This window comes from Lissotriton vulgaris, chromosome 2_1, assembly GCF_964263255.1.
Source record: "Lissotriton vulgaris chromosome 2_1, aLisVul1.2, whole genome shotgun sequence".
NCBI lineage: Eukaryota > Metazoa > Chordata > Amphibia > Caudata > Salamandridae > Lissotriton > Lissotriton vulgaris.
Window position 1 is genome coordinate 582018716 of NC_141687.1, and position 16866 is coordinate 582035581.

Below are 16866 nucleotides of genomic sequence, written 5' to 3' on the forward strand. Positions count from 1 at the left end.
CGGTGCCTTCCATGTTGTGCATGGAACTGCAAAGGGGTACCATAGGTACCCCCCATGTGCACCCCGGCACCCCAGAGTCCCTGGGGGCCCGCAGCGGACCCCCGCAGTCTATTCCCGCAATACTTTCCATGGCTGCAATGCTGCCATGGAAAGGCATGTTACCGCACCCATGGTAATATGGCTGGCGGCGTCTAACAGACACCGCCACCATATTAAACTCTTTTCCGCCCAGTCAACGAGTTGACCGGGTGGAAAAGCGCCAGACGGTGTTTCTGTCCGCTGCGGTCTTCCCTGCCATAGTAATATGGTGGGGGGGGGGAGAAATGGGTGGAGGGCGGGGTCGGATTTTGGGCAGATCGCCACCGCCATGCGGGCGGTGGCGATCCGCCCATGATCCTAATTTGCCCCTATATGTTTGTACCTTTTATGGTATTATAAGCCGAAATAAAGATTTTATGAATTTATTATCCGAGTATGGGCCACTCAAGTTGAACCCTCACCGAAACACATGCAAGTCTTATATTCTTTCCCTATGAGCGTTAAGAGCGTACCGTCTCATGTGAAATTTACCGCTCTCTGTAGCTTTTTGTTTAAAGTGTTCTGAGTACACAAAACTCTGCTGACCACACAATATTCACCTATCTTACCTGTCGCTGTATCAATTTGACTCGTAGAAGGTAAAATCACAGCAGAACCGGATCAGGTACACACACAAAGTTGGATGGAAATAGCCAAAATCATTGCACCGCTTAGCTTGTGGCTGGGTATGACTCTCTCTGCTCCTTCTAGATACCTGGCACATCTTTCTGCAATTGGTGCCAATAGTGTAATGAGTCAGACCACTCCTTGTACACATAAGGTTTATTCGTACAGAGAGAAATACAAGCCACAGTCGTGCCATTCACAGCTAGCCACCAACTGTCAAATCCCAGAACCCTCAACCTAATTAGAACTCGTCAGTGTCATAATAGAATCAGCCTAGCTAAGGCTGCCTAAGTACATCATAACAGCCAGCAATATGTATACAAGCATACTCGGCTATACCGGGCTAGGATGAAAAGAGAGATATAATCCTTACAACATTTTACCAATGAGCGGAAATCTAATTTGTTGGCAAACAAATATTGTAAACATATATTACACACATTTGTCATAGAAAATATGTGCACATGAAGATAGAAAGAGTTTATTAACAAAATAAAAATAAATTACCTGTGAATCACAGATTCAGTCATCCAGGGATCACCCAGAAAATTGTAATGGAGCAAACTTAGTAGGCAAAGGCAAGGCACAAATTTGTAGCATTCTACCTACAGGCTTTCAGTGAGGAACACATGACTCCTTAAAACAAAGAGAGAGAATATGCAGATGCCTCAGCCTGCTATCATGAGAAAAGTATAAGACAGCCTTCAGTTGTAGCACGAATGTCAACTGTTTCAGCTGAGCAAGCTAATCAGTACCTTCTTGTCTCCAGAGTAAAGATGTTAAATAGAGTCCTGAAAAGTCTTAAACTTTCACTTCTTTGCAGTATAGTCAGCATGAGCAAGAAAAAAAGTCTACACCGGTTACAGCTATGTTAAGGCAATACTGCCATTTAAAACATTTTTTGTAGCAAAGTTGCTAATTTCTGCCTCATGCTGTGGAGACCCAAAACCAGGATTTCCAGGCAGGGTTCTCTACTAGTGTCCGTAACCAGATTTACATCCTCTGACCCCTCTTAGAGCTCTGCCCACAAATGTATGAAGTTTAGTTATTAACGGACAGATGTATCAAGGCTTTTGCGACTCGCAAAGGCCGAAATTCGCAGAATTTCGGCCTTTGCGACTCGCAAACTGCCTTTTAACATGATTTGGTATGTATTAAAAAATCGCAATTTAAGGAATCGCAAAAAATTGCGATTCCTTATTTTGCCATAGCATTTAAGGAATCACAATTTTTGCGATTCCTTAAATGATATGTATGTAACATTTTGAAATTGCAAATTTGTGTTAAGAAATCACAAATTACCACCAACTTGTAGTTGGTGGTAATTTGCGATTTCTTTTAAAAATTCCCTATTTGGCATTTGTGAGGGTGGCATGTGACACACATACAGCCCATTGGGCATGTATGTGTGCCACATGCACACACATTGAAATTTCAGGAGTGCAGCAGGGTGTCTTTGAGACACCCCTGCACCCTTGAAATAATTCTCAAATTGCGATTAGCAAATTGCGAATTTGCAATTTGAGAATTATTGCACTATCATTCCTATGGGCCTCCTGGCCCATAGGAATGCATTGGAAATTATTCTTTATTTGTGAATTCGCAAAATGCGAATTCGCAAATAAAGAATATTAAGGAATCGCTAAAAAATAGCAATTTTGTACATACATTCCATTTTGCGAATTCTAAATAGCGATTCTCAAAAAAATCGCTATTTAGAAATCGCAAAACGGAATCTTGATACATCTGCCCCCAAGTCCATTGGCTTGTTCTGTTCCCTGCTTCCAATGTTCAGCCCATGTACAGAAGCTGCTCACGTCTCATATAGTCTTATTTTTCACAATAACATTTCTCTTGTGAACTTTTGTTTGCACATATTTGCATGCGCCACAATGTTGGATTAGTTTCTCTGAAACTGCTTTGCTCACACATCTAGCTTCACACATTATCACGATGCCTCAAACATCACGTACAAGGCCTCTTTACGCACCAAGTACAAATGTCGTTCTATCTTCATCCATGGGGTGACGAGCTATCTACATATCCATAACAAAACGAATCTAAAACATACATCACAAGGCTGCCTTCAATTATAAATAATGAGCATTTCAATAGATTAGCAGAGGAGGCACTTCAGCTGACACCAAGGGTCCCTGCATGCTGAGACTTCACCACTCAGTGGTCTGACATCTTGTGAGGAGTGGCCAGTTCGTGATCCAGGCGGATTCCTTCATTCTTTCCTACCAGGTAATGAGGTTGGATCGTCCCTATGGTAGATTCTGTCTCTACACCTACAGACACTCTAGGTAAACCAAGAGAAGGATTTGCATAGTAGATTACATAGCCTGATTACTGCTCTGTTTATATGTCTGCATATATACACTGTTTTAGCACCATGGTAGAACTGTGTCTCCTAATAATGCTTTTGGTGCTTGCATCACTTTCATCTCCTTCTTTCTACTAATTATTGCAGCACATGTATTCCATAGAAGAATAATGTTGGTTCAATAAATATATTGAAAATGTCCCAATGTGTGTTCTATTTCTCTGAGCACGAGTGACTGATCAAAAAGTTCTGATCCTTTGCCATGATTCCTGAATGGTCTGGGTTGTCATGTTCAATGGTTTCCAGAAACCATTTGCTACCTAGTAAGGTTAGGAGGGGCTTACGGTGGCACTGTGAGCTAGCTGGTCTCATGGCCAACATTTCCTACGGGGGTATACGGAATCAGTCTAGACACCTCACCCAAAGTTTATGTTGTCCAAACAAACTTGCAGGTCTTACGGATGGAGGACAATGGTCAAGGGTATGGAGGACAAGACAAGTATAATTACTAGACTTTAAATCCTCATGAAAAACCATCATGTACTATGCACTATTTGTGAGGAGAAGAAGAAAAGTAAAAAACATTTTCTTATTCTCTTTTAAAAGGTAAGAAACACTGGGAACCAACCTTTGAAGAAAAGATTCCGATAGACCCAATGGCCCTTTTCACCTAGGTGGTACAATAGGAAGAAAAATGGTTTAATTAGGTTTTTCTCTAGTTGTGAGAAACATGTACCTAATTACAATGGGCAAGATCATAGGTGAGCGTTTAGAGCCAACACAGCTGAATTGGCCTGAGTCACCCTTCTGCTACCGTGAAAAACTGAGACAATAGTGTTTTTTTGGCACCCGCTTAGTCATACGTCTGAGAAACTGCTTAGAAATGAGGAAAGAGCAGCATGGGCACTTTACGTAGTCTCTAACAACCACTTCTGCGTAACCCTTCTAAACTTTTAAAATAACGAATTATGCTCCAATCACAATATTTAAAATCTCACAAATATTTAATAACATATCAGTCACATTGCACTGTTATGTGTTATTTTGCAACGGTAGGCATTCCATGGGTGGTGCCAAGGCATTCCCATGAATCCACCCATGTATTCTGATGCAAATCCATATTCACAAAGTGTTGTGACAAGGGCTTACGCCAAAACGGTGCCCCTTCCTGAGGCTGGTGTAATGAGGAGAATCATCTTTATTTTTCCTCATTAGTTCCTCTGCATGTGGGCTGCATTCTGCAAAGAGAAAAAAACCTCCAAGTATATATTTTGTTGTGGAGGAAGGCCTTCCTGCACAAAAACGATCCTGACCATAACGCTGACACCCTTGCACTATGGCGCATGGGTGCCTACATTGGTACTAGGTATCCCAAAGTGCAGCAGCACAAGGAAACAGAGGAACTGTGTCATTTCTTTAAACACATGGCGCTGTTTCTCAGGTGACAAAGTGCAGCATAACAATTTTGTTTACCACAATGCATTGCAACAATAAGCCTTTTACAGCCTGATTCATCAAGGTGAGTATTTGCTATTCCTTAATAGCGATTATTAAGAAATCGCTGTTAAGGAATAGCAAAATGCTATTCACCAAGAAATCGCTAGATAAATTGCGATTTCTAAGAATTCCTTAATTGCGATTAGCAAATTGCTAATCGCAATTAAGGAATATCTCCCCATTCATTAGCGATTCGCATATTGAAATTGCGATTTCAAGGGTGCAGGGGTGTCCAAAGGACACCCTGTAGCACCCCTTAAATGTATGCTACATTGGTGTTGCGCACACACATGTCCCAAGGACATGTGTGTGTGTAACATGAAACTTAGAAAAATGCATTTAAATGCATTTTTCTAAGTTTCCGCTATTTACCACGAGGTTTGACCTCGCGGTAAATAGCGGGACATTTTTGCGAATTCGCAATTTAAAAATGTTATTCCTCGCAAATATGCGAATTCTTAAATAGCGATTTTTGCATTTGGGATGATGAATCCCAAATGCAAAAATACCGCTCGCAAAGGGCCAGATTTTTGCGACCGGATTTAACAATGATGAATCAGGCTGTTAGTGACCAGTGTACCAAAAAACTAGCTAATCTTCCCCAACAGAAGCAGTCCTTGAATGGACTCAACTTTGCTATGTTTTAGAATTCACACACAGTGGCAGTAGTAGACTTGGAAAACTACAACGGTCTCAGGTTTCTAACCATACTTCTCGCAAACAAACAATGAAAAGATGATGGGATGAATGCTTGCAAACAGTGTAACCACTTTTAATCCCTTGGTGTAAGGTTCCAAACCATCGTTTTCCCCCCACTGTGCCACTCTAGGCAAAGGACATGATTTAGGTTTTAGAGAACTGAGTAAAGGCAGACATGGTGGCGGAGGACATTGTTGTCTTTACTTAGCCTTCCAAATTTAGAGATATCATCAGCTCAGCTGACATATATATTAACTGGCAGAAACCACCGCCATGATGGTTCCTTTCAATGTTCAACAGACGCATCTGTCAAAGACAAACTTCCAAAGCAAGAGGTTTAAAAATGTAAATAACATTTTTTTTTAACTAATGACCATTCAACACCAGTTTTCTCCCATGGTATAGTAGTCATTTTTCTTGTTTTACTGTTCCAGGATATATCTGGTGGTGATAGTAAAAAGAAAAGTCGTCTGAGGTCCCCTCTACATTGAATGGCCAATAGATGGCTTACTCCTTACGGCCCCTACTCTTCCGTGCCATCAAAAGAAGATTTACATTGACAGAGCAAATTTTACTCTATTGGCCTAAAACGTGCAGTCATCCAGACACAAAATCGAGTGGGTGGACATCGACTTTTGCGGAGTGGGTACTCTGTCGCAAAAGAGTTCCTGTCTGTCAAACTGTAAATCTGCCCCAGAGGCCCACCTCGACTGTCTCCCTTTGAAATCTATGGCCTAGTTTTCCCAAAAGTGTCCGTAAGGAATTAGGGGTGTTTGGAGCACAAGACTGAAGAACAGCATTTTTTGCTACAAATTCGGACATTTGTGATCGATTCCGCTGTTTGAAATTGTGACATTTTCTGAGGTATGTTTTTTTGTCACAGTTTAACACGAATGTGCATCAACAACTTAGTGGCAGTCTTTGGGAAAGCACAACCACTATTATACAATAAATCCATATATTAGAATTGTATTAATTCAACAAAGTATGTTAATATTTCTCCTCCATACCATATTGTTGCTTCTTTCCTATGCTGTTGTATTCATTAAAATGCCTACATTTTAAATAACTATTTTGGGGATCATATTGTATTGATTTGTATACCTTACTATGTAGTACCGCTCTTCTTTCCCTGATACACTGTGACTGAGGAACGCCTATGCTTTTGTCTCAAGTTTCCAAGAGTAAGCCCCAGATCACAACATAACCTATTGTCAGTCAATGAAAACCTTTACTTAGGATGCAAACCCATAAAACATAGATACAAAGTTAAATAAATAATACAGATAAGATAAACATAAAAAATGCATAAAACAAAATGCTGCTTTATAAAGTATAAAACTGCAACATATAAAAAGTAAGATCCACTTTAAATATTATTCATCCTGTTACCAATAAGTAGCTATATCTACATTTCCAGACCAGTAACAAATAGGGAGAAACAGCAAAAACTATCTTTCTGGCAGCCACAGCCCGTGGAGGGAGTTTCGTTGGGGCGGAGAGGCGGGTGGGGGAGGAGGAGGGTGGGGGTGCTAAAAAACCGGAATATGGATAATTGGAGGTAAGTAAACAATTTAATTAATAAAACAAATTTTGTAGCGCGCCCTGCATCGCAAAATGCGATGCAGCCCTTGCTACGAAATTAGTTTTATTAATTAAATGTACTATTCGGGGGGTTCGAGGCCAACGGAAGTCCGGGGATCGCTACGCTCCGGGGCCTTACTTAAATATGCAGGGTGGACCGCGGCAGTCCCTGAAGCCTTGGTGGTCCTAGGCAGGGCCTCATTGGTTCTGTATTCACACGGGCTGTACTCATGGTGTTATAAAGTGATACCCTCATAAAACCCTTGCAGTTGTAGAATTATCCAGGCTTCATTTGTGTAATAGTCAGTTCGATTATGTTTCGTAGGTGCACCGCTAAATTACAAGTGTTTGCCCTCATAATCTCCTATAAATAGACCATTTTTCACAGTAAACTTTAGACAAGTATTGTCAGAAAAAGAAGACCTATACACTCAGATATTTATTGGAAAGAACACAAATAAAAAGAAACGTACGTTTATTCGAACAAACAACAGTATAACATAAAATACCTGGGTTGGACTCCTGTGGAAGCAGTGTTCAAAACCTGCAAGACAAAAATGAAATATAAGTATGTGTGAAATGTGGAAGAGGTAAAGAAAGGTAGTTCGAATGAAAGGACGACACTGAGAATGGGAAGGAGTGGGAGTGGGTGGAAGAGACAAGGGGAGGGAGAGTCAAAAGAACAGAGGGAGGAGGAGACAGAGCGTTAAACACTGAGACTGTACCCAGCCTCCTGTTTAACCTCCTGTCATCTGTTTGTCTAGAACGCTGGGGTCCACAGCAAAGAGTGTGATCCAGCAAGTCCTTAAAATGAAACATATGAATGAGGCCAGAGATTACATTATTAGCTACGGGAAAATCGCTTGCCTGCACCTGTGCACCCAGGGTGCTGCACCCCAGCCCCTTCCCCCGCACTGTGCTCAATTGTAGGTCCTGCGCACCGAGGCTTCGCTGCTCACCTGCCACCACCAGGTTGTCCTATGAAGTCCCGGTGCAAGCTCCAAGTCCAGGGTGCCTCTGTAAGGTTGGTACAGCAGGTCCCCGGTTGGGGATGGTGTCTTGATTCCACAATGAAAGGCGTCAGAATTCCCAGGGCATCATCGCGCGGTGAGCTGTAGGGCAGCGCTGCCGCTGGCTCAGGCCTCCAGTACGGTCCAGCAGGTCTTTAAAATGAGACAGAGATGAGACTGAATCAGGTCAGAGATCATTTCATTACGCACTGCAACATCGCTTGTTCGCACCAGCACAGCCAGGGTGTTGCCCCCCACCCCTCCCGCCGCACCCCGCTCAATTGGAGCTCCTGTGCACCCAGGCCCCACCGATCACCTGCTGTCATTGTTGTGTGAGCAAACACTACGGGCAGTAGTGCTCACAATTCAGATGAAGTGGTGATTGCAGGATTGTGTACCCCTCATTGATCCGTTTCGAAGACGACGGGCATTAGGGCTCACAATTTAGAGCCAATGTTGATTGCCAGGATGGTGTACAACTCTTGAATCCCATTTTTTATTGTGCATTGTGATATTCGAGGTAGATGCAGCCATATCACCTGAGGCAGTGTGGAAGAAGTGGGACATGTGGCGTTGTCATTATCCTATTTATACATACGCAAAGTGGGCTGGCCTTGCGAACGCCAGGCCAGTGTAGGGGTGTGAATAATTATTCCAGGGACATGGGCGTTGTTCAGTTGCTGCCTGGCCAGGAAGTGTACTTATGTGTGTTTCTTTTGTGTTGATTTCGCAGAATGCGCAATTTACATTAATGTAGCATGTGTCGGGAGGGCGGCAAGTATCGCTAATGAGATGCCGTTCGAAAAGATTGAATGGCGAACATCACATGTCCTGGTCAGGGTTGTGGATATGCACATACACGCACCTCAATGGTGTTGGGTATTATTGAAAGTGTTGGTATCGCGAAGCATACACATGTGAAAGTGCTCGGTTGGAGGGAGGATCAGCAGTGAGGCTACGTCATACACAATGATAACGCTCATTACAGTCAAGCAATGCATATCAAACATGAATCTAAAAGTCTCACATATCACACACTACTATTCTGGTAAAGCCTGACAACAGAGCGTACAGCAAAGAGAAATCTACACATTGCCGTTTACTGTTTATCACATGTGATCTAGGATGTGCACTCTGCCCGTGGCTTCTGATACTTCTTAGAGCCACCAGTACCCAGGCCGAAAGGGAGCACAATAATGTGCACACACACACACACACACCAGGGGCATCGTGTAACACACATTTGTTTTATGATGTAACGTTTGAGATTCATGGCCATCACACGTGGAAGGCTAATGTATAGACTATGAATATTGATCAAGATGATCGTTGCATGTTGTGTGTAGTATAAGATATGTGTATACAGGAAAAAGTTTTCAAAAAAGCTCTCTAAGCAGAAGAGGTGTCTCTCATCAAACGCCGTAGAGAGAATGACTAAAATGGGTGCGGTCTTCTAACTGTTACAATGGGGAATGTTATAAACAAATCAAATGCTTTGTTTTAAGGTCACATGGCAATCGCGCACCGAGGGCGCAAGGAGGCCGCACTCGACGCAATTTTGACAAAATATATTTATCATTATATAAGTTTGTTACAGTAGAAATATATAAATGTTAAAATATTTTAGATTATTCTTGCTCTCATATACACTTTAAAGTGAGTTAGATATACTTTAGAGACAAAAAAAATTAGGGAATGGCTTACCCGGTGCGACACGGTACGTGTGTGATGTAACACAGGGCCTGGCAGAGTGTACTCGTCGCATACGCAACACGCAGCCGCCGCGACCCCATATTTACATGACGTAACGTGTGGTTTGGTACTGGGTACCCGTCGGATACCAAAGTAGCAGCTGGGGCGACTTCATGCGTACATGATGTTACGCGGGACGTGGTGCCACAAACTCGTCGGATACGAAATTCACATGATTTACGAGTTTAGCAATATGGTGGATCGGATTTGCGTGCTGATGGAGATTGGTACGCAACCGGTATGGGAGTGCAGTTTTCTAAAAAAAAAACAATATATACATATTTTTGGGGGAAGATATAAAACATTACATAATTTTTAAAGTAAAAAAAAAGTATAATAATGTTCCAAAATTTTATTTAAAGTAACAGAAAAAATAAAGGTTTTATAAACATTAAAATATGAAATTAACATTGAAAAAACCTTCAAAATTCACTGAAAAAAAATAGGTTTTACAGACGTTATAGTTTGGAATTAGCATTTTAAAAACCTTTGAAATTCACTGAAAAAAACAGGTTTCAGGGATGTTATAGTTAGTTGGACATTTGACTCATATAAAACCAGAGAAATTTGCCTGTTATAGTTAGTTAAGCTAACTATAACTTGCGCTCCCGCAACGCTCTGCTGATGATGTCAAATATTACATAACTCATGACATGGTCAGTGAGATCACTGATTACATCCCAAGTGGCATCACTGATGACATCACTCATGACATTATCCACATGACCATCCGATGCACATACTGATGATCTAATATAAACTTTGATACACCCATTCTAAAATGCTGAGTACTATTTTTGAAACCATACACACAAGAATGCCATATACTACATAACACCCACTATTTCCTCGGTCTACACACACATCCAGTCACTTATACTTCTAGCTACTCTTCAATACAGGACTGTAATATGCACTCATACATCTATACATGCAGTCAACCTCTGCCACTCCTCCATGGAATTACTCACACACCTAGTCATTAAAGCAAAGAATCAATCACACACCCATTTACTCATGTATACAGTTATACACAACAACTTCGTTATTTTCAGGCATACCACATCACTTATTTATACAGATACTAACACGTATTTACTGTCTTATAAAATCACTGATAGAAGCAGACACTTATTTATACACACACTCTCCAAATAACATAGTCTCACGTATACTCATTTATATACTCCAACACTCACATATAGTGCCTTAAAACATATGTAGTTAGTCACAGATATACTACTGAGACATTCATTCACTCACCAACACACCCATACACACACTAACTCATCCTTGCAGTCCTTCCCAGATGTACTTTTTAATCCATACAACCACTGAATCACCCACTCAGACATCTATGCACAGACTCACACATTCCCCATGCACCCACCCACACAGACACTCAGGGACCCATACAGATACTCAGACAACAAATCAATAACCTTTATAGACACTCATGTAGCTAGTCAGCAACCCATGCAGTTGCTCACACACCAACGGAAAGACTAGTATAGACTTTTACACAGATTAGTTACTAACCGATGTATTCAGTAAGACACGTTCAATCACTCACTTATACAGTCAGTCACGCACGGATCACTGAAATAATATAGACTGCCAAAATATCGACCTGCAAAAATATCATTGCCAAAATATCGACAGACAAAATATCGACTTATTATCTACAAACAGGTAAGTACAAAAATATCGAGTTTAAAATATCGACTGTTAAAAATATAGACTGTCAAAATATCGATTTTTTTATGTCTTTAAAATAAGTTAAAACTATTATAATATTACATATATTTAATATAAGCATTGTTAAAATTATTCAATAAATGTAACATAATTACATAATTAATGTAAATTTAAAAATTAATAATAATAATACATATATATATATATAAATACATGTTATTAATAAAACATATAGAATATATTTACCGTGGCATAGCAAAAGGTTTAAATTTAATGTAACCACTCCAGGGGGTGCTACAGTAGAGAAAGCGTACGCCTGTACCCCAAAAACCCAAAACTGACCCTGAACCCTAAAAATATCCCTGTACCCCAAAAACCCAAAACTGACCCTGAACCCTAAAAATACCCCTTTCCCCAAAAACTGAAAACTGACCCTGAACCCTAAAAATACCCCTTTACCCAAAAACTGAAAACTGACCCTGAACCCTAAAAATACCCCTTTACCCAAAAACTGAAAACTGACCCTGAACCCTAAAATACCCCTTTACCCAAAAACTGAAAACTGACCCTGAACCCTAAAAATACCCCTTTACCCAAGAACTGAAAACTGACCCTGAACCCTAAAAATACCCCTTTACCCAAAAACTGAAAACTGACCCTGAACCCTAAAAATACCCCTTTACCCAAAAACTGAAAACTGACCCTGAACCCTAAAAATACCCCTTTACCCAAAAACGTATTATTTATTTTAAATTAATTACCAATTATATTTTAATTATTTACCAATTATTATTTAATTAACAATTAGATTAAATTTACATAATTAATTAATTATAATAAAATTACTTCCCACCCAATTCCCCTATAAACACACAACCCGCTACAGAAAATAAATTACAAAATATTAATTATTTATCAATTATTTATTTTAAATTAATTACCAATTATATTTTAATTATTTTCAAATTATTATTTAATTAACAATTAGATTAAATGTACATAATTAATTAATTATAATTAAATTACTTCCCACCCTATTCCCCTATAAACCCACAACCCGCTACAGATTTATATTACTCAAATATTATTAAATATTAATAACTTACCTTATTTTCGATATTTTTGTAGTCTATATTTTTTCTAGTCTATATTAGGTCTAGTCTATATTTTTGATTCGATATTTTTGCTATTCTAGTCGATATTAGTCGATATTTTTGTTGTCTATATTTTGTCTAGTCGATATTTTGTCCAGTCTATATTTTTTCATCGATATTTTGTCCAATCGATATTTTGGAATCGATATTATGTCTGTTTACCGTCACGCACATATGAAATTATTCCTTTAGGCATTTGTAAATACATTCATTCTTCAGTACACCTTGGCGTATATATATATAAAACATATTAAACCTTTAAAGTAACGAACATTCACTGGATGATGTCATGAGTGATGTCATCAGTGATGTCATTTGAGATGTCATCAGTGATGTCACTGACCATGTTATGAGTGATGTAATATGTGACATCATAAGCAGTGCATTGTGGGCGCGTGAGTTATAGTTAGCTCAACTATCTATAAAAGGCGAATTTCTCTGGTTTTATATGAGTCAACTATAACTATACCGCCCCTGAAACCTGTGTTTTTTTCAGTGAATGTATGTATATATATTTCCTTTAAAACAATTAATAAAATATTAATTCAACTTTTACTTTATAATTTTATAAATATATAAAAATTTACAAAGAAATATATATATATATATATTTACATACACTTATAACATAAAATCTCATTAAAAAACATTATATTATAAATTAAAACATTAAAATAGTTAATAGTCTTTAAAATTCAATTTTGCACTCCATTGAGTGCAACAGTAGGGAAAGTGTTGGATAGGGGAGGGGAAAAAATTACTATTCCCAATCCATTGAGTGCAACATTAGGGAAAGTATTGGATAGCGGTGGGGTAAAAATTACTATCCACACTCCAGTGGTTGCAACAGTAGGGAAAGTGCTGGATAGCGGAAAGGTAAAACTTACTATTCCCACTCCAGTGAGTGCAACAGCAGGGAAAGTGTTGGAAAGCGGAGAGGTAAAACTTAATATTCCCACTCTATTAAGAATAATAGTAAAGAAAATGTTGGGTAGCAGAGGGGTAAAAAATACTATTCCCACTCCATTGAGTGCAACAATAGGGAAAGTGTTGGGTAACGGAGGGTGAAAATTACTATTCCCGTTCCAGTGGGTGCAACAGTAGGGAAAGTATTGGGTAGCAGAGGGGTAAAACTTACTATTCCCACTCCAGGGAGTGCACCAGTAGAAAAAGTGCTGGATAGCAAAGGGATAAAACGTATTATTCCCACTCCAGTCACTACAATAGTAAAGAAAATGTTGGATAGTGGAGGGGTAACATTTACTGTTCCCACTCCAGTGAGTGTAACAGTAGGAAATGTGTTGGATAGCGAAGGGGTAAAACTTAATATTTCCACTCCAATTGGTGCAACAGTAGGGAAAATGTTGGATAGCAGAGGGGTAGAAATTACTATTCCCACACCAGTGAGTGCAACCGAACGGAACGTGTTGGATAGCTGAGAGATAAAAATGACTATTCCCACTCCAGTGGGTGCAACAGTGGGGAAAGTGTTGGATAGGGGATTGGTAAAAATTACTATTCCCAATCCAGTGGGTGCAACAGTAGAGAAAGTGTTGGATAGCAGAGAGGTAAAAATTATTATTCCCACTCCAGTGAGTGCAACAGTAGGGATAGTGTTGAATAGGGGAGGGGTAAAAATTACTATTCCCACTCCAGTCGGTGCAACAGTAGGGGAAGTGTTGGATAGCGGAGGGGTGAACATTTTTAGTCCCACTTCAGTGAATGCAACAGTAGGGAAGTGTTGGATAGCAGCGGGGTAAAATTGCTATTCCCACTCCAATGAATGCAGCAGTACGAAAAATGTTGGCTAGTGGAGGGTGCGAAAATACTATTCCCACTTCAGTGAGTGCAACAGTAGGGAAAGTGTTGGATAGGGGAGAGGTAAAAATCACTATTCCCACTCCAGTGGGTGCATCAGGAGAGAAAGTGTTGGATAGCGGATGGGTAGAAATTACTATTCCCAGTCCCTTGGGTGCAACAGTAAGGAAAGTGTTGGATAGCGGAGAGGAAAAAATGTCTATTCCCACTCCAGTCGGTGCAACAGTAGGGAAAGTGCTGGATAGCGGAGAGGTCAAAATTACTATTCCCTCTCCAGTGAGTGCAAGAGTAGGGAAAGTGTTGGATAGCGGATGGGTAAAAATTACTATTCCCACTCCAGTGGGTGCAACAGTAGGAAAAGTGTTGGATAGCGGCGGGGTGAAACCTAATATTCCCACTCCAGTCAGTGCAACAGTAGGGAAAGTGTTGGATAGCTGAGGGGTGAACATTACTATTCCTACTCCAGTGGGTGAAACAGTAGGAAAAGTATTGGGTAGCGAAGGGGTCAAACTTACTATTCCCACTCCAGTGAGAGCAACAGTAGGAAAAATGCTGGATAGCAGAGGGAGAAAACGCATTATTCCAACTCCAGTCACTACAATAGTAAAGAAAATATTGGATAGCGGAGGAGTAAAATGTACTGTTCCCACTCCAGTGAGTGCAACCGTAAGGAAAGTGTTGGATAGCTGAGACGTAAAAATTACTATTCCCACTCTAGTCGGTGCAACAGTAGGGGACGTGTTGGTTAACGGAGGGGTGAACATTTCTATTCCCACTCCTGTGAGTGCAACAGTAGGGAAAGTGTTGTATAGCAGAGGGGTAGAAATTACTATTCCCACTCCAATGAGTGTAACAGTAGGAAAAGTGTTGGATAGCAGAGGGTTCGAAAATACTATTCGCACTCCAGTGAGTGCAACAGTAGTGAAAGTGTTGGATAGCGGAGAGGTCAAAATTACTATTCCCACTCCAGTGGGTGCAACAGTAGAGAAAGTGTTGGATAGCGGATGGGTAGAAATTTCTATTCCCACACACTTGGGTGCAACAGTAAGGAAACTATTGGATAGCGGAGAGGTAAAAATTACTATTCCCACTCCAGTCGGTGCAACAGTAGGGAAAGAGTTGGATAGCATATGGGTAAAAACTACTATTCCCACTCCAGTGAGAGCAACAGCAGGGAAAGTGTTGGATAGCGGAGGGGTCAAAATTACTATTCCCACTCCAATGAGTGCAAGAGTAAGAAAAGTGTTGGATAGTGGAGGGGTAGAAAATACTATTCCCCCTCCAGTGAGTGCAACAGTAGGGAAAGTGTTGGATAGCTGAGGGGTGAACATTACTATTCCTACTCCAGTGGGTGCAACAGTAGGGAAAGTGTTGGATAGCGGAGAGGTCAAAATTACTATTCCCTGTCCAGTGGGTGCAACAGTAGAGAAAGTGTTGGATAGCGGATGGGTAAAAAGTACTAATCCCACTCTAGTCGGTGCAACAGTAGGGAAAGTGTTGGATAGGGTAGGGGTAAAAAATGTTATTCCCACTCCAGTCGGTGCGACAGTTGGGAAAGTGTTGGATAGCGGAGGGGTAAAAATTACTATTCCCACTCCAGTGAGTGCAACAGTACGGAAAGTGTTGTATAGCGGAGGGGTAAAACATAATATTCCCACTCCAGTGAGTGCAAAAGTAGGGAAAGTGTTGGATAGCAGAGGGGTAAAAATTACTATTCCCACTTCAGTTTGTGCAACAGTATGGAAAGTGTTGCATAGCGGAGGGGTAACCATTAATATTTCCACTGGAATCAGTTACAAATTAAAAGCAATTAAATTAACAACAACAAAACAAAAGATTTTAAAAACAAAAAATAAAACATATATAAACGTTTTAAATATTACAAAAGATAGAAACAGATTGGAAGTTTAAAAAGATCTAACAAATACCTAGAAAGATTATTTTTAAAACTTCTAAAATAATTGAAAAACAAAAAACTTCTTTTTAATAGAAATTGTTTATGAACAAAAACATTACTTAAATGTATAGTTTTTAGTTCCCACCCTAAAACACCACACAATTCAAAATCCACATAAATTTTGTTTTAAATGTACCTCCATAATTAAAATATTTAATTATCAATTAAACAAATGTAATTAAAAAATTGAACAAATAAAAATGTATTTATTCTCGATATATTACCCCTATAGAAACAAAACACACACACAAAATAACAATAAACACTTACCATAAATAGAAGGAAGAAAGTAACGTTTTTAAGAGGAAGGGTTTAGCACAATATGGGAACCTTTAATCCTTAAAAGCTTGTCTAAAACCTTCAGCCAATACACAGAGTGTGCCCGCTCAGCTGAGGCGGATAGTCCTTCCCACTTCAGACGCTGTAAAAAGTGTGAGTAGGGCTGTCTGAGAAAGTACAACTGAACTACTCAGGTTTGTTAGAACTGGCTATTTCTGGTAGGCTAAGGCTGACGCCAAAGCCAGGCAGAAACCACCATTCTAGTCAGGGCAAGGAAGTCACACGCCAAGATAACTCCTGCTCACCCCCTTGGTAGCTTGGCACAAGCAGTAAGGCTAAACTCGGAGGCAATGTGTAAAGCATTTGCGCCAGCGCACAACAGCAACA

At 40.0% G+C, this 16866-nt stretch overlaps 1 protein-coding gene across 1 annotated transcript in view; it reads right to left on the reverse strand.

The window, feature by feature from the left end:
* The window catches only part of LOC147730776 (uncharacterized), a 113725-nt gene that overhangs the window by 10344 nt on the left and 86515 nt on the right, over positions 1-16866 (reverse strand). Inside the window, exon 5 of the mRNA XM_086954113.1 lies at positions 7321-7355. Coding sequence (XP_086810239.1) covers positions 7321-7355 — 35 coding nt within the window. The remainder of the gene's footprint in view (positions 1-7320; positions 7356-16866) is intronic.